General features: G+C 40.1%; 1 protein-coding gene across 1 annotated transcript in view; it reads right to left on the bottom strand.

Annotated features, from left to right (window-relative positions):
• Positions 1-686: 686 nt before the first annotated feature.
• Positions 687-18,987, bottom strand: part of LOC143055409 (prolyl 4-hydroxylase subunit alpha-1-like) — an 81,931-nt gene continuing 63,630 nt past the window's right edge. The window contains exons 11-12 of the mRNA XM_076228541.1: positions 2,302-2,398; positions 687-827 (exon numbers count right to left, since the gene is read on the bottom strand). Coding sequence (XP_076084656.1) covers positions 751-827; positions 2,302-2,398 — 174 coding nt within the window. The 3' untranslated portion in view covers positions 687-750. The remainder of the gene's footprint in view (positions 828-2,301; positions 2,399-18,987) is intronic.

Raw genomic sequence — 18,987 nt, 5'->3', positions numbered from 1 at the left:
AGACATCGATAGACTTTAGTATTCACAGCAATTTAGATTGAAACTTTAATTCTACAAACAACATCATACTGGATTGTGGCCGTAGTAGTGAACATAATATTCAGATTGGATTCCGAAAGATATCCGGATACAGATACAGATAAAAGATTGGACTCATATTTTGACAGTTAAGTTGACAGTAATATTTGTGTAATACTTCTTGTAAACTTTTGTATATTAAATATTGTTAAATTTTATTATTGATTTGTGTCTTTTGTTGGCTACAATTTAAAGGCGATTTCTGGCCGTAACAGAAATATGTAACACTTTATAGATCTTGTGAAACCGAAGCGCTTTACTTAATATACCATCATCATGTACGACTAAATTTTAAGTTTCATGCTAATTCTTATGTTTAAGCTTTTGTTTTACTATCAACATAATTAGTCTGTGTCATTTTGGTCTTTTGTGGATAGTTGTCTCATTGGCAATCATACCACATCTTCTTTTTTTATAAGCAAATTAGTTATATTTATCTTATGTTTATTCTGCCCCTGTGGAACCTTAAAACAATAAAATGCAAACTTATATTGGATAAATTTGACAGTATGCGGTTTTTTATGTCATTCAATACAAAATTCATCCTGAAGGATTAAAAGTATGCTTCAAAACTTATAGTCAAAAGCTAATTTTATTTGTACGTGGAATTAAAAACCAAAAACAGATTCAAATGAAAGTAATAATCATTATAATTATTTAATACTTGAACAGTTATATAGTCGCATTGTATTGTAACCTGCAAGGACGTCTGAACATCTGGCCTTCCTCGCGAATCCATTTATTACTAACTGAAATTAAAAATAAAGTTCTTGAGTTAAAACATTTAAAACAGAAGAGCACAGACAGTGAATTAAATGTATACGGGAGCGAACACAGTGAAGTACTTGTACACGGGAGCGAACATAGTATAGAACATGTACACGGGAGCGAACATAGTATAGAACATGTACACGGGAGTGAACATAGTATAGAACATGTACACGGGAGCGAACATAGTATAGAACATGTACACGGGAGCGAACATAGTATAGAACATTACACGGGAGCGAACATAGTATAGAACATGTACACGGGAGCGAATATAGTATAGTACATGTACACGGGAGCGAATATAGTATAGAACATGTACACGGGAGCGAACATAGTATAGAACATGTACACGAAAGCGAACATAGTATAGAACATGTACACGGGAGTGAAAACAGTAAAGTACATATACACGGTAGCAAATACAGTGAGGAACATGTTCAAATGAGCGAATATAGTAAAGTACATCAACATGGGAGCGAATATAGTGATGTACATATATAAAGTAGCAAACACAGTAAAGAACATGGACACAGTAGAAAAACAGTGATTTACATGTACACGAGAGAGAATACAGTGAAGTACATGTACACAGCAGAGAATACAGTTATCATAAGTACATGTACACGGGAGCAAACACAGTGAGGAAAAACATGTACACGGGAGCAAACATAGTGAAGAAAAACATGTACACGAGAGCAAACATAGTGAAGAAAAAACATGTACACGGGAGCAAACATAGTGAAGAAAAACATGTACACGAAAGCAAACATAGTGAAGAAAAACATGTACACGGGAGCAAACATAGTGAAGAAACACATGTACACGGGAGTAAACATAGTGAAAAAACATGTACACGAGAGCAAACATAGTGAAAAAAAACATGCACACAGGAGCAAACATAGTGAAGAAAAACATGTACACGGGAGCAAACATAGGGAAGAAAAACAGGTACACGGGAGCAAACATAGTGAAGAAACACATGTACACGGGAGTAAACATAGTGAAAAAAAAAACATGCACACAGGAGCAAACATAGTGAAGAAAAACATGTACACGAGAGCAAACATAGTGAAGAAAAACATGTACACGAGAGCAAACATAGTGAAGAAAAACATGCACACGGGAGCATACACAGTATAGTACTTGAACACGGGTGGCGAACACACTTGAAGTTATCATACACGGAAGCGAACAGAGCGTAGTAATTGTGCACTAGAGCGAACACCGCGAAATACACGACACGGGAGCGAACAGAGCGTAGTTATTGGACACTAGAGCGAACACAGCAAAATACACGACACGGGAGTGAACACAATGAATTACTAGTACACGGTAGCGAACAGGGATAAGTATTTGTGCATGGGAACGAAACCGTGCATTAGTTATTAAATGTTACACTATACTAGTCGTGAACTATATTTATAGAATAAAAATGCCTTCTATCATACATACTCCATTTAGATCCAAGTAACACTGGGCATCCTCCGTGCTCTAATCGTGGGTCTATATCTCCATTTGGAAGAAGATTATACCAAAATGCAGCAGCTCCCTTGATGAAAATACATAAGTTTTATATACCTTCTTTTTTTTTAAATCTTTGCAGGGTATATAATTTAATAAGAAATTAGAAGTAATAATAAAAAGTAATATGTTGAGCTTAAATGGTCCGGGCCCCCTATTTTTTACGACCAATTTAATTAACTCTTTGTAAAGATTAAAATAACAAAATATACGGTACTTCTGACAGAAACTTCGAATAGGCCCGAGAAGTCTTTTAAGCACCTTTTTTACACTTATTAAGAAACCCTTTAGTATTAACGACAACAAAAAAATGTATTCAGTGATTGTTGATTATAAATCTTTGGCAACTTTATTGTTTTCGTGCCGAAGTTAATAGTCCGGCCGATCGGTGAAAATATTGCTCAAATAATGAGGAAAGCACCAATTTTTGGATGATGGTACATTTTTGTGTACTGAGCAATATTAGCTATGGACCACCCTCAAAATTCAATATGGCGGCTTATTTCAAGATGGCTGCCGTCCGTTCTAAAATATTTTCCAGTATTGCACAAACCACAGTGGATTTGATGCTGGAAGCACAAAAATCAACATATTTGAAATACTTTTGTACTTCTCAAGATTTTGTTTTGATCTATCTATGAAATACAAAATGGTGGCTATTTTCAAAATGGCCGCGTTGAAAAATAAGCAAATATTCATTATTGAGAATTGACCTGAATATAAGCATTTTATTGATGTATAGTGTCATTCAATATCTGTCCCAGTTCTGTCCTTTTTGATTTTGCCTTGCTTGTCATTTCATACACAAAGTTGTAGCTTTCATTAAAAGCTACACTATTTGTTGTATTGGGTCACACATATAAGCTGTGATTTGGGATTTATCTGCCTTAAGATATTGTTCAGTGCTTATCTTATTTCTTGGGTCGCAATATTTTGCCATTTGAGATATTAAACTGTGAATTGAGAATCATTTAAACACACATCAGTGAAATGGCAGGAATTGAGGACAACAAGGACAAGAACATTGTAGCAGAAACTGAATCACTTGGGGATATGGAGAAACCAACAGCTGGAGACGCTTTTATAGAGGGCAGCTCAGAAATGACTATTAAACAATTGTACTAAGAATTTTTAGCAGATAGAAAATATAATGCTAAAAAAACCAGCTGAGATTTACCGCAATATAAAACAGAGCGAAGCGTGAATTGATAAAATATGTGTTGGTCTCATTACGTTACAAACTATACAGAAAGAAGCAATGAATATTAATAATGAACAGATGAGAGAAATATCTCAGCAACTTCAGCAGTCTGAAGACAGGATAGACCACAAGGCTAGTACTAATTGCTTGGCAGAATTGGTGGTCAGACCAATAAGATATTCAATGTTGTGGTGAGACGAATAGACAAGCTGACAACAACTGAGGAAGGAGACACAGTTCAATTTAAAATTCATTTGATCAGCAGGGTACCTTCCAACAACTGGCATCTGTTGTGAATGAATTACTGGACATTTGAAATAAAGAAGTTAAAATTCCTGCAATGGACACATCATTTAAGCCAAAATTTGACCTTAGCCAGTAAAACACAAGTTTACCAAAAGTACACAACACAATCCATGCCTTGGGTATTTCCCCAATTGTACTTCGCATGAACCATCAACCGCGCAAACTCTGTTGAAGGTGTCTCCGCCTTAAGACAAAAGTCCTATGTCAGGGCCTTTGGCCCTGCATGAGACAGTTCAAATTATTCAACAACAATCTCCATTTAAGAACATAATATAAACTTCTAGTACTAATCAAGTATACCAGCAAAAGGCTTATGTGTCTTCCTCGCACACTAACCATCTACTATGAGTCAATAATATTTGGTTCATATCAGCACACCATTACAGAAACAATTAGCTGCAAGTGGATTCTATCAAGTTTCTCCAAAGCCTACTTACGGTATCATCTTCGTCGAGTCAATGTCAAATCCCACATTTATCACTCCAATTATGACATTCTCGTCAGCTACTGAAGCTCTAACAGGCTTCCCATAACAGCAAGCTAACTCCACTGACCGATCCAGGAAAGGTAAGAGGAAACCAAAATAGTGTGGCAACACCTCTTCTTCATCAGACTCCTCTGTGTAGAGAGAATATACCCGATGGCAAGAAAATCTTGGTGCAAGGGACCGAAGCCGAAGCCCACAGCTCCCAAAAATGCAAAATCTCAATTGAAAAGGATCTTTGACTTGGGTGGCGTTCATTTACCAATTTGAACTAATTGCCGGTAGATGACAATGGGAAAACAGGGAAAATGTGTGTAGGCCACAGATTGCCAGACCGATGTTGGCTTTTAGTACGCTCGCAAGGTAAACACAGATGATGATTCCAAGGCCTTACAAAAAACATTCATTCCGAGTAGCTCTTCAGCAAGAAAGACGATAAAACCAGATTGGAACCGAAGCATTCCGTCGAGGATGTACAGACAAATATTCTTCAAGGCATGTAATAGAGAGGAACTCAGAAACATTCAACAAGGCGTTAACACAATTGAAACCCTCAATAGACAAGAGGCTGTCACAACGACAGCAAACCGGATTTATTAACATTTATTTGTGTCCTGGCAATATCACAAGAACCATTATTGATGAATTGTGAAAGTGAAAATCGTCAATATCAAATTTGACCTCCATTTTGTCATCAGTATCAACATATTAAAATTTGAAAAGCTTAGATTGAATGGTTCATGAGTAAATGCAATAAAGTGAATGGAAACGCCATTTTACGATCTTTCAAGAACCATAACTCCTGAACGGTAAAAGTCAAAATCGTCATTATTGAACTTGACCTCTATTTTGTCATCAGTAACAACATATAAAAATTTCAAAAGCTTTGGTTGAATGGTTCATGAGAAAATGCACGGACACGACTGGAAACACCATTTTTCAATCTTTCAAGAACCATAACTCCTGAACGGTAAAAGTCAAAATCGTCATTATTAAACTTGACCTCCATTTTGTCATCAGTAACAACATATTAAAATTTGGGAAGCTTTGGTAGAACAGTTCATGTGTAAATACACGGACACGACTGGAAACTCCATTTTTCAATCTTTCAAGAACCATAACTCCTGAACGGTAAAAGTCAAAATCGTCATTATTGAACTTGACCTCCAATTTATCATCAGTAACAACATATTAAAATTTGGGAAGCTTTGGTAGAACAGTTCATGCGTAAATGCACGGACACGACTGGAAAAACCATTTTTCAATCTTTCAAGAACCATAACTCCTGAACGGTAAAAGTCAAAATCGCCATTATTGAACTTGACCTTCATTTAGTTGTCAGTAACAACATATTAAAATTTTAAAAGCTTTGGTTGAACGGTTCATGAGTAAATGCACGGACAACATTTGATTGCCGCCCGCCCGCCCGACTGCCCGGCCGCCCGGCCGCCCGGCCGTACATCCCCAAATCAATAACCGACATTTTTGTCACAAAAATCCGGTTAAAAACCAGATGGCGATATATGGTTCAAAAAGTGTCAATTATGACCATCGACAAGTCTACTTTGCTGATGGCGCAGTATCACTGACCGATAAAGGAAATATGAGAAGTCCTTTGGACAATGAGGTGCATATTAACCTCACCCAAATTGTCACAAAACTAGCTGATGTTATGCTTTCAACTAATCAGCATAACCGTGGATTGGCCGATCAATATAACCTCGGTTCTTCTAATCAAATAATCATTGAAGATCTCCAATTCAATGGTAGATAACCTGATCAATATACGCGTGGAAGATCTCCTGAGCAATACAATCGCAGTAGATCGCCAGATAGAAATACATTCAAGCTTAATGCCTATCGATCAGCAACACCCCCACTAAGCTAGAGATCATATAGTCCCTAAAGATTAACCCTAAACGGTTAGCATCTCCATGGACAAACTCCAGAAATCCCGGTTATTTCAGACAACGGTCACCTTCACCAGATACGGAGCAAATCAAAGTGCAACCCCAACAATCGAGTATTTAAACAGCAAAGGGTCGGGCCAGTAGGTCAACGCACGATTCCAAAGTCTATTGGCCATGAAACATCACCTCATCACAAAATCGAACAGAGGTCCACGGCCTCGTCCGATATTGTCATCAGACGAACCATTTGAAAGAGCTTAGCAGTACGAGGTACTATACATGACCAGAATATGAGCATGATTGTGGACACTGCTGCAATAATAACATTAGTAAATGAGAAATTGATTCCGGCAGAAAATGGAGATTTGGAGATCGTAACGCTATGTGGTTTGGGTTTACAGCTTGTTACTGGGAAGATTATAAAGAACGACTCTCGACATTAAAAGAGTAAACATACAATGGGACGTGTGCAAAGAGCCGTTAACAGACGATGTTATACTTAGGCTAGATATTTTGGACACACTGAGCGCAGTGATAAACCTGAGTACTCCCACAATTACCATCAACAATAAAGTGATAAATGCTGCATTTGTTAACAGTGGAAACGAGATTTCAGTTCAACAAGTTTGCATAAAACGAACTATCACAGTTCCGCCAAACTCAAAAATGACTGTTACCATTAAAACTAATAAAAGTGCTGACCAGGAGTGCATTTTAGGACCATGCTCGCTGAATAGTTGCGAAATGGTTTCGCACGTAGTATGAAAAGGAAATAGTTGCCCCTTAACCATTTTAAATGATGGCAATCGTCTAATCCGCCTGAAGAAAGGTACACCTATTAATTACATAGAATAATTTGACGATGTAGTGGATACGGCAGATCAAAACGCGATAAAAGAGGGACGAAAGATACCAGAGGTACAGTCAAACTCATAAATCGAAAATAAACTGACAACGCCATGGCTAAAAATGAAAAAGACAAACAGATAAGTGACGTAAGACGTGGCATTGACGAGACACGAGACAAGGTGCCCTCGGCACTGCCTCAAAGTTCAGATGAGTTACCTTCTTCTCCACCACATTTAACCGACCTATATCAAATTTCAATCGACTCGTTTCAACCTATTTCATTCTAACCATTAAAACTGAAAGCGTTTAAAGAACAATTACAATAACATGTAACATATTGATTCACATTTTGAATTTCACTATTTGTTTTTGTATATACAGCCATATTTGAAAATGTATGTGTTATAGAAATAACCATTTTTTTTTTATATTTTAAAATTAAATGATAACAAATTCAAGAACATGAAGTCCATTTTTAAAGAATTATTACTTTAATTTCCCCGAAATTATATAGAATACCTTTAGGACAATCTTGATATTTATACCTTTTTACCGCCATCTTGAAAATGGCAGCCATATTGGATTTTTCAGAGTGGGTCCATAGCTGAAATCAAAGGGTATATAACCAAAAACTACTATGCAAAGTTTCATAGCTGAAATCAAAGGGTATATAACCAAAAACTTCTATGCAAAGTTTCATTCTTTCCTCATCTGCTCTATATCTGCACCAATCGGCCGGACTATAACCAATGGTGACCTTGCTAAGAAAAAATCATCACAATCTCGTTGATGATAAGGAGAAACCGTGTAAAATTAGTGAGATGATATAGCGGTGTTTTTTTTTTTATATATTTATCCATTTCAAAACATTTTTTACCAAATACATTGAAAAAATTCTCTTTATAGGTAAATATTTTCTTTCTTCCACGTTTGCTAACTCTCCACTTCATTACGATGTCCCCTTTGCACTGCGATTGCTAGATTTTTATAGAGATTTGTCTTATATGACGCTTTTACCAGAATAGAAGCAAAGATTTAACTAGTGTGGATCTAGCCGGCGTTAATATTCATGAGGCTAGCCGTCAATAATATTCATGAGATCAAAACCGCATTTGATGAAATGTTTTGGGTAGTTATTAGATTGTGACAATAAAATAACTTTTGCTGTTAATATCCAATATGGTTATGCTATTTATAGCAATATAAAGTAATTAGGAAATAGTAAGCCAATAGGTGTCTTCTGCAAGGTCCGCGTCATTTAAAATGAAAGTAAATGAAAAGTTTAATTGCATTGCCTCACACAACACAAAACAATTATGAACATTAAAATGTTGTTATTATTGAATCAATTTAAACTATAGTAATTAAAACAAGATGATTAAATATAGGGTAATTAAATGGAATTAATTGTCATATGGGCATTCCATAAGCTGTTCGTTGTCTACAAATATAGTCCAATTCTAAAACTAAAATATACAATTCATACGATAGTATCACACAATTAAAAAGATCAGAAAAACAAGAAACATAGTTTATTGAAGGAATATAATAAACAGAAAAATAGAAACTGTCAATTACTATTTCAATGACATAATTCTTCAAAATTACGGAGATCAATAAGAGTCTTTAACCTCAACATTACCAGAGGTAGAGGTTGGTATTGCCTCTAAAATGGCCCATAGCACTTATGCCCTAGACCCGTACGAGTTAGTCAGAAAAGGATAAGGGGGGTACCCTGGTATATCACAAATTCGAAAATGAACTATTGCCGGCTGGCCAAACGAAGAGATTCTCCACGTGGGCAATGATACCAGAGGAAGAGGTACTTATTGCCTTTAAAATGGCCCATAGCACTTATACCCTAGACCCGTACGAAATTGTCAGTAGAGGGTTCAAAGGGGGGATATGGTATCCCGGATACAACGAATTCGAACTGAACTATTGCCGGCTGGCCAAACTAAGAGATTCTCCACATCGGCCATTATACCAGAGGTAGAGGTTGGTATTGCCTCTAAAATGGCCCATAGCACTTATGCCCTAGACCCGTACGAGTTAGTCAGAAAAGGATAAGGGGGGTACCCTGGTATATCACAAATTCGAAAATTAACTATTGCCGGCTGGCCAAACGAAGAGATTCTCCACGTGGGCAATGATACCAGAGGAAGAGGTACTTATTGCCTTTAAAATGGCTCATAGCACTTATACCCTAGACTCGTACGAGTTTGTCAGTAGAGGGTTCAAAGGGGGGATATGGTATCCCGGATACAACGAATTCGAACTGAACTATTGCCGGCTAGCCAAACTTAGAGATTCTCCACATCGGCCATTATACCAGAGGTAGAGGTTGGTATTGCCTCTAAAATGGCCCATAGCATTTATGCCCTAGACCCGTACGAGTTAGTCAGAAAAGGATAAGGGGGGTACCCTGGTATATCACAAATTCGAAAATGAACTATTGCCGGCTGGCCAAACGAAGAGATTCTCCACGTGGGCAATGATACCAGAGGAAGAGGTACTTATTGCCTTTAAAATGGCCCATAGCACTTATACCCTAGACCCGTACGAAATTGTCAGTAGAGGGTTCAAAGGGGGGATATGGTATCCCGGATACAACGAATTCGAACTGAACTATTGCCGGCTGGCCAAACTAAGAGATTCTCCACATCGGCCATTATACCAGAGGTAGAGGTTGGTATTGCCTCTAAAATGGCCCATAGCACTTATGCCCTAGACCCGTACGAGTTAGTCAGAAAAGGATAAGGGGGGTACCCTGGTATATCACAAATTCGAAAATGAACTATTGCCGGCTGGCCAAACGAAGAGATTCTCCACGTGGGCAATGATACCAGAGGAAGAGGTACTTATTGCCTTTAAAATGGCTCATAGCACTTATACCCTAGACTCGTACGAGTTTGTCAGTAGAGGGTTCAAAGGGGGGATATGGTATCCCGGATACAACGAATTCGAACTGAACTATTGCCGGCTAGCCAAACTTAGAGATTCTCCACATCGGCCATTATACCAGAGGTAGAGGTTGGTATTGCCTCTAAAATGGCCCATAGCACTTATGCCCTAGACCCGTACGAGTTAGTCAGAAAAGGATAAGGGGGGTACCCTGGTATATCACAAATTCGAAAATGAACTATTGCCGGCTGGCCAAACGAAGAGATTCTCCACGTGGGCAATGATACCAGAGGAAGAGGTACTTATTGCCTTTAAAATGGCCTATAGCACTTATACCCTAGACCCGTACGAAATTGTCAGTAGAGGGTTCAAAGGGGGGATATGGTATCCCGGATACAACGAATTCGAACTGAACTATTGCCGGCTGGCCAAACTAAGAGATTCTCCACATCGGCCATTATACCAGAGGTAGAGGTTGGTATTGCCTCTAAAATGGCCCATAGCACTTATGCCCTAGACCCGTACGAGTTAGTCAGAAAAGGATAAGGGGGGTACCCTGGTATATCACAAATTCGAAAATGAACTATTGCCGGCTGGCCAAACGAAGAGATTCTCCACGTGGGCAATGATACCAGAGGAAGAGGTACTTATTGCCTTTAAAATGGCTCATAGCACTTATACCCTAGACTCGTACGAGTTTGTCAGTAGAGGGTTCAAAGGGGGGATATGGTATCCCGGATACAACGAATTCGAACTGAACTATTGCCGGCTAGCCAAACTTAGAGATTCTCCACATCGGCCATTATACCAGAGGTAGAGGTTGGTATTGCCTCTAAAATGGCCCATAGCACTTATGCCCTAGACCCGTACGAGTTAGTCAGAAAAGGATAAGGGGGGTACCCTGGTATATCACAAATTCGAAAATGAACTATTGCCGGCTGGCCAAACGAAGAGATTCTCCACGTGAGGAATGATACCAGAGGAAGAGGTACTTATTGCCTTTAAAATGGCCCATAGCACTTATACCCTAGACCCGTACGAGTTTGTCAGTAGAGGGTTCAAAGGGGGGATATGGTATCCATGATACAACGAATTCGAACTGAACTATTGCCGGCTGGCCAAACTAAGAGATTCTCCACATCGGCCATTATACCAGAGGTAGAGGTTGGTATTGCCTCTAAAATGGCCCATAGCACTTATGCCCTAGACTCGTACGAGTTAGTCAGAAAAGGATAAGGGGGGTACCCTGGTATATCACAAATTCGAAAATGAACTATTGCCGGCTGGCCAAACGAAGAGATTTTCCACGTGGGCAATGATACCAGAGGAAGAGGTACTTTTTGCCTTTAAAATGGCCTATAGCACTTATACCCTAGACCCGTACGAGTTTGTCAGTAGAGGGTTCAAAGGGGGGATATGGTATCCCGGATACAACGAATTCGAACTGAACTATTGCCGGCTGGCCAAACTAAGAGATTCTCCACATCGGCCATTATACCAGAGGTAGAGGATGGTTTTGTCTTTAAAATGGCCCATAGCCCTTATGCCCTAGACCCGTAAAAGTTAGTCAGAAAAGGATAAGGGGGGGTACCCTGGTATATCACAAATTCGAAAATGAACTATTGCCGGCTGGCCAAACGAAGAGATTTTTCACGTGGGCAATGATACCAGAGGAAGAGGTACTTATTGTCTTTAAAATGGCCCATAGCACTTATACCCTAGATCCGTACGAGTTTGTCAGTAGAGGGTTCAAAGGGGGGATATGGTATCCCGGATACAACGAATTCGAACTGAACTATTGCCGGCTGGCCAAACTAAGAGATTCTCCACATCGACCATTATACCAGAGGTAGAGGTTGGTATTGCCTCTAAAAAGGCCCATAGCACTTATGCCCTAGACCCGTACGAGTTAGTCAGAAAAGGATAAGGGGGGTGCCCTGGTATATCACAAATTCGAAAATGAACTATTGCCGGCTGTCCAAACGAAGAGATTTTCCACTTGGGCAATGATACCGGAGGAAGAGGTACTTAATGCCTTTAAAATGGCCCATAGCACTTATACCCTAGACCCGTACGAGTTTGTCAGTGAAGGGTTCAAATGGGGATATGGGTCCCGGATACAACAAATTCGAACTGAACTATTGCCGGCTGGCCAAACTAAGAGATTCTCCACATCGACCATTATACCAGAGGTAGAGGTTGGTATTGCCTCTAAAATGGCCCATAGCACTTATGCCCTAGACCCGTACGAGTAAGTCAGAAAAGGATAAGGGGGGTACCCTGGTATATCACAAATTCGAAAATGAACTATTGCCGGCTGGCCAAACGAAGAGATTCTCCACGTGGGCAATGATACCAGAGGAAGAGGTACTTATTGCCTTTAAAATGGCCCAGAGCACTTATACCCTAGACCCGTACGAGTTTGTCAGTAGAGGGTTCAAAGGGGGGATATGGTATCCCGGATACAACGAATTCGAACTGAACTATTGCCGGCTGGCCAAACTAAGAGATTCTCCACATCGGCCATTATACCAGAGGTAGAGGTTGGTATTGCCTCTAAAATGGCCCATAGCACTTATGCCCTAGACCCGTACGAGTTACTCAGAAAAGGATAAGGGGGGTACCCTGGTATATCACAAATTCGAAAATGAACTATTGCCGGCTGGCCAAACGAAGAGATTCTCCACGTGGGCAATGATACCAGAGGAAGAGGTACTTATTGCCTTTAAAATGGCCCATAGCACTTATACCCTAGACCCGTACGAGTTTGTCAGTAGAGGGTTCAAAGGGGGGATATGGTATCCCGGATACAACGAATTCGAACTGAACTATTGCCGGCTGGCCAAACTAAGAGATTCTCCACATCGACCATTATACCAGAGGTAGAGGTTGGTATTGCCTCTAAAAAGGCCCATAGCACTTATGCCCTAGACCCGTACGAGTTAGTCAGAAAAGGATAAGGGGGGTGCCCTGGTATATCACAAATTCGAAAATGAACTATTGCCGGCTGTCCAAACGAAGAGATTTTCCACTTGGGCAATGATACCGGAGGAAGAGGTACTTAATGCCTTTAAAATGGCCCATAGCACTTATACCCTAGACCCGTACGAGTTTGTCAGTGAAGGGTTCAAATGGGGATATGGGTCCCGGATACAACAAATTCGAACTGAACTATTGCCGGCTGGCCAAACTAAGAGATTCTCCACATCGACCATTATACCAGAGGTAGAGGTTGGTATTGCCTCTAAAATGGCCCATAGCACTTATGCCCTAGACCCGTACGAGTAAGTCAGAAAAGGATAAGGGGGGTACCCTGGTATATCACAAATTCGAAAATGAACTATTGCCGGCTGGCCAAACGAAGAGATTCTCCACGTGGGCAATGATACCAGAGGAAGAGGTACTTATTGCCTTTAAAATGGCCCAGAGCACTTATACCCTAGACCCGTACGAGTTTGTCAGTAGAGGGTTCAAAGGGGGGATATGGTATCCCGGATACAACGAATTCGAACTGAACTATTGCCGGCTGGCCAAACTAAGAGATTCTCCACATCGGCCATTATACCAGAGGTAGAGGTTGGTATTGCCTCTAAAATGGCCCATAGCACTTATGCCCTAGACCCGTACGAGTTACTCAGAAAAGGATAAGGGGGGTACCCTGGTATATCACAAATTCGAAAATGAACTATTGCCGGCTGGCCAAACGAAGAGATTCTCCACGTGGGCAATGATACCAGAGGAAGAGGTACTTATTGCCTTTAAAATGGCCCATAGCACTTATACCCTAGACCCGTACGAGTTTGTCAGTAGAGGGTTCAAAGGGGGGATATGGTATCCCGGATACAACGAATTCGAACTGAACTATTGCCGGCTGGCCAAACTAAGAGATTCTCCACATCGGCCATTATACCAGAGGTAGAGGTTGGTATTGCCTCTAAAATGGCCCATAGCACTTATGCCCTAGACCCGTACGAGTTAGTCAGAAAAGGATAAGGGGGGTACCCTGGTATATCACAAATTCGAAAATTAACTATTGCCGGCTGGCCAAACGAAGAGATTCTTTACGTGAGGAATGATACCAGAGGAAGAGGTACTTTTTGCCTTTAAAATGGCCCATAGCACTTATATCCTAGACCCGTACGAGTTTGTCAGTAGAGGGTTCAAAGGGGGGATATGGTATCCCGGATACAACGAATTCGAACTGAACTATTGCCGGCTGGCCAAACTAAGAGATTTTCCACATCGACCATTATACCAGAGGTAGAGGTTGGTATTGCCTCTAAAAAGGCCCATAGCACTTATGCCCTAGACCCGTACGAGTTAGTCAGAAAAGGATAAGGGGGGGGGGTGCCATGGTATATCACAAATTCGAAAATGAACTATTGCCGGCTGTCCAAACGAAGAGATTCTCCACGTGGGCAATGATACCAGAGGAAGAGGTACTTATTGCCTTTAAAATGGCCCATAGCACTTATACCCTAGACCCGTACGAGTTTGTCAGTAGAGGGTTCAAAGGGGGGATATGGTATCCCGGATACAACGAATTCGAACTGAACTATTGCCGGCTGGCCAAACTGAGAGATTCTCCACATCGGCCATTATACCAGAGGTAGAGGATGGCTTTGTCTCTAAAATGGCCCATAGCCCTTATGCCCTAGACCCGTAAAAGTTAGTCAGAAAAGGATAAGGGGGGTACCCTGGTATATCACAAATTCGAAAATGAACTATTGCCGGCTGGCCAAACGAAGAGATTCTCCACGTGGGCAATGATACCAGAGGAAGAGGTACTTATTGCCTTTAAAATGGCCCATAGCACTTATACCCTAGACCCGTACGAGTTTGTCAGTAGAGGGTTCAAAGGAGGGATATGGTATCCCGGATACAACGAATTCGAACTGAACTATTGCCGGCTGGCCAAACTAAGAGATTCTCCACATCGGCCATTATACCAGAGGTAGAGGTTGGTATTGCCTCTAAAATGGCCGATAGCACTTATGCCCTAGACCCGTACGAGTTAGTCAGAAAAGGATAAGGGGGGTACCCTGGTATATCACAAATTCGAAAATGAACTATTGCCGGCTGGCCAAACGAAGAGATTTTCCACGTGGGCAATGATACCAGAGGAAGAGGTACTTTTTGCCTTTAAAATGGCCCAGAGCACTTATACCCTAGACCCGTACGAGTTTGTCAGTAGAGGGTTCAAAGGAGGGATATGGTATCCCGGATACAACGAATTCGAACTGAACTATTGCCGGCTGGCCAAACTAAGAGATTCTCCACATCGGCCATAATACCAGAGGTAGAGGTTGGTATTGCCTCTAAAATGGCCGATAGCACTTATGCCCTAGACCCGTACGAGTTAGTCAGGAAAGGATAAGGGGGGTACCCTGGTATATCACAAATTCGAAAATGAACTATTGCCGGCTGGCCAAACGAAGAGATTTTCCACGTGGGCAATGATACCAGAGGAAGAGGTACTTTTTGCCTTTAAAATGGCCCATAGCACTTATACCCTAGACCCGTACGAGTTTGTCAGTAGAGGGTTCAAAGGGGGGATATGGTATCCCGGATACAACGAATTCGAACTGAACTATTGCCGGCTGGCCAAACTAAGAGATTCTCCACATCGGCCATTATACCAGAGGTAGAGGTTGGTATGGCCTCTAAAATGGCCCATAGCACTTATGCCCTAGACCCGTACGAGTTAGTCTGAAAAGGATAAGGGGGGTACCCTGGTATATCACAAATTCGAAAATGAACTATTGCCGGCTGGCCAAACGAAGAGATTCTCCACGTGGGCAATAAAACCAGAGGAAGAGGTACTTATTGCCTTTAAAATGGCTCATAGCACTTGTACCTTAGACCCGTACGAGTTTGTTAGTAGAAAGTTAAAAGGGGGGATATGGTATTCCGGTCAACAACGAATTCGAACTGAACTATTGCCGGCTGGCCAAACTAAAAGATTCTCCACATCGGCCATTATACCAGAGGTAGAGGTTGGTATTGCCTCTAAAATGGCGTATAGCACTTATGCCCTAGACCCGTACGAGTTAGTCAGGAAAGGATAAGGAGGGGGTACCCAAGTATATCACAAATTCGAAATAAATTATTGCCGGCTGGCCAAACGACGAGATTGTCCCCGTAGGCAATGATACCAGAGGAAGAGGTACTTATTGACTTTAAAATGACCCATAGCACTTATACCCTAGACCCGTATGAGTAAGAAAGTAGAGGGTTAAAAGTGGGGATATGGGATACCGGTTTACAACAAATTCGAACTGAACTATTGCCGGCTGGCCAAGCTAAGAGATCTCCACATCGACAATTATACCAGAGGTAGAAGTTGATATTGACTCTAAAATGACCCATAACACTTATGCCCTAGACCCGTACGAGTCAGTCAGCAAAGGGAAAGGGTTTATTAAACTGTTGCCGACTAGCAAAACTAAAAGATTCTCCACTAGGGCCACGATAACAGGGACAAAGGTAGTTATTACCTTTAAAATGGATAAAAGCACTGATGCCTTAGACCCGTAAGATTTTTCAGAAGAGGGTTAAAAATGGAAATTAACTATGGTTGACTGGCCATACTAAGAGATTCTCCACGTTAGCCATAATTGGTTAACCTATCGCGGGAGCATAACGTCCGATTTATTGTACTTGTCCATTGTCGACGTCGTACTGTCAGTGACTTCGCCTTGGAATGCGAATATGTATATTTAATGTACTGGCTGAACAGTTGTTGTAGTACATATTGCCTTAACTATCATCTTTATTTATGATACCGTGACCCGGATCTCGAAAAAATGAAATCAGTCAGATCGGAGAATAGAAGACAGAAACGCTGTTACCAGACTATTCCGAAATAGAATTACCGGAGAAATAATATCTCGGAAATACGTTGTGTGTCGCTTTCTCAAAGTCGCTTGCTACAGTAATCCTTAGAGTTTTCCGAAACGTGTTTATCCCAATTCAATCCACTTTTCCATAGATCCTGTATGAGCTTCTTTGTTCGTATTGTGACCGGGCTAAGTATTCTAAGTGGATCGTATTTTTTCGAAGAATTTTCAAAATCTCACTTTTTGTTACAATGTCTAGTATTGGAATATCACATTTAGTCCGGCGGCCACAAGTATATTTCAGACGAGTTGTGCACATCCTGATATAAGCATGAACATTGGCATAGACCTTCCTGAAATATTACTCTTTTATTTCAGATAAGAAGGCATTTGAAAAAAATGTCTCACTGCCGGTTAAATAAAAAATGGCGGACATCATACTTTAATCGGCCCAATATAGAAGGCTAGTACTGTGGATTCATTTATTTTCGTGGGTACCAATTTTCGTGGATTCAGGGAAACTTACATATTCGTGGATATTTAATTTCGTGGTTTTACCGAAGTCTGCATACTAGTACAAGCCTTTGTAAAATTAGTCATTCGTTGAACATCAAATTTCGTGGTTTGCCTGTACCAACGAAATCCACGAGAAATTGGTATCCCACGAATAACAATGAATCCACAGTATGTGAAAAGGATCTATCAGCATGCTGCTATAATAATATTTGGTACAAACCTTTGTTATGTAATACTTTTGGATATATTATATAGATAAAATGTCTCTAAAAACCTTACTTTCGGTAGAATCCAATATGGCGGACATTGACTAAAATAAGCTTATTTTTTAGGGAGGGGGATTGAAATGTGTTTTAACGTATTGTTACTATCATTAAATTGTACAGGAACATTTCTTTGATGCTTCCAAGGGACACAATGTATAAGATATATGTCTTAAAAATCCTTTCTTCCGGTAATATTCAAAATGGAGGACATAAATATGTCATTTTTTTATTTTGATATTTATCTTTTTTTCAAAATGTGAAGAAAGTGTTTTTTTTTGTGGTGGTCATCAACTTTAGGCTTTAATTTATCCTCTAAACCACTTATCATATTCTGTAGTTAATATTTAAATACAAAGTTAACACTTCCGGTAAAAAAAAAACCAATATGGCGTAAATGTCAAAGATGAGTCCTCACTCCATATGTTCGATGTAGAGCTTTGGATAGATTGATTTAATCAAAATAAAATCACTTAAGTACTAAACCTTTTAAAACTTACCACTATTTGGCAAAGAAAACTTGTAAATTCCAAGTTACCACCACATGCACACGACGCAGGGCACGGGAGACTTGATTTTCCTCATAAAAACAACCGCGACAACCTTTCTTACATCCACAATGTGCAAGCTTCTGACAACATGATGAGCCCTCAGAAAGAGTTTTTTTAAAAGTGATCCTCTTTGTCCCGTCGTCATCCACTGGACTTGGTAGCATACGAGCCAATTTCAGGCTCGTCCCCTAAACACGTGTCTTAGTATATTGTACATTTTGCATGCTGGAAAAGACTAGACTAAGTTGATAACCTCAATTAACCTACCCTTTTGCGTAAATAGATATTTCTTGCTTTGTTAACCATGCTAACCCCATATGATTATTTTTTGCTATCTTACAGTAAACACCGGTGATTTAGGCGGATCAATTATCATTCTTTAAGTTAAAGTCACATCTTCAAATGCTATCAATGTCTCGCAAACAGTCTTTTTCCCCCTTTTCAAGAAAACAGAGAACCGTATCACAACCGGAAAATGGATCACAATATTTTTGTGTGATCCCTAATCGCGAGTGCATTTGGAAGGTCATTTATATATATTTATCCAAAGCTTTTCCTCCTCTTAAACACAATCCATAGTTCGTCTACCCCTATGTCACGGAATAGCGAAACAGTAATGACAGCATCATCAGTAACAACTGTTCGAATAATGACACATGCACCATGATTCTAGTGTCAGCCTTTTAATACATATGTATTAATATGGTGTTTAACTTGAAACGCATCACGGCGGTAAAGATAGAATATCCTGAACATGTGTTGCTACAACTGTCATATGCATCCAAGACTTTATC

This window comes from Mytilus galloprovincialis, chromosome 12 (assembly GCF_965363235.1).
Source record: "Mytilus galloprovincialis chromosome 12, xbMytGall1.hap1.1, whole genome shotgun sequence".
Lineage (NCBI taxonomy): Eukaryota > Metazoa > Mollusca > Bivalvia > Mytilida > Mytilidae > Mytilus > Mytilus galloprovincialis.
Note: the sequence above shows the minus strand (reverse complement) of the source record. Positions and strands in the feature narration are given on the sequence as shown.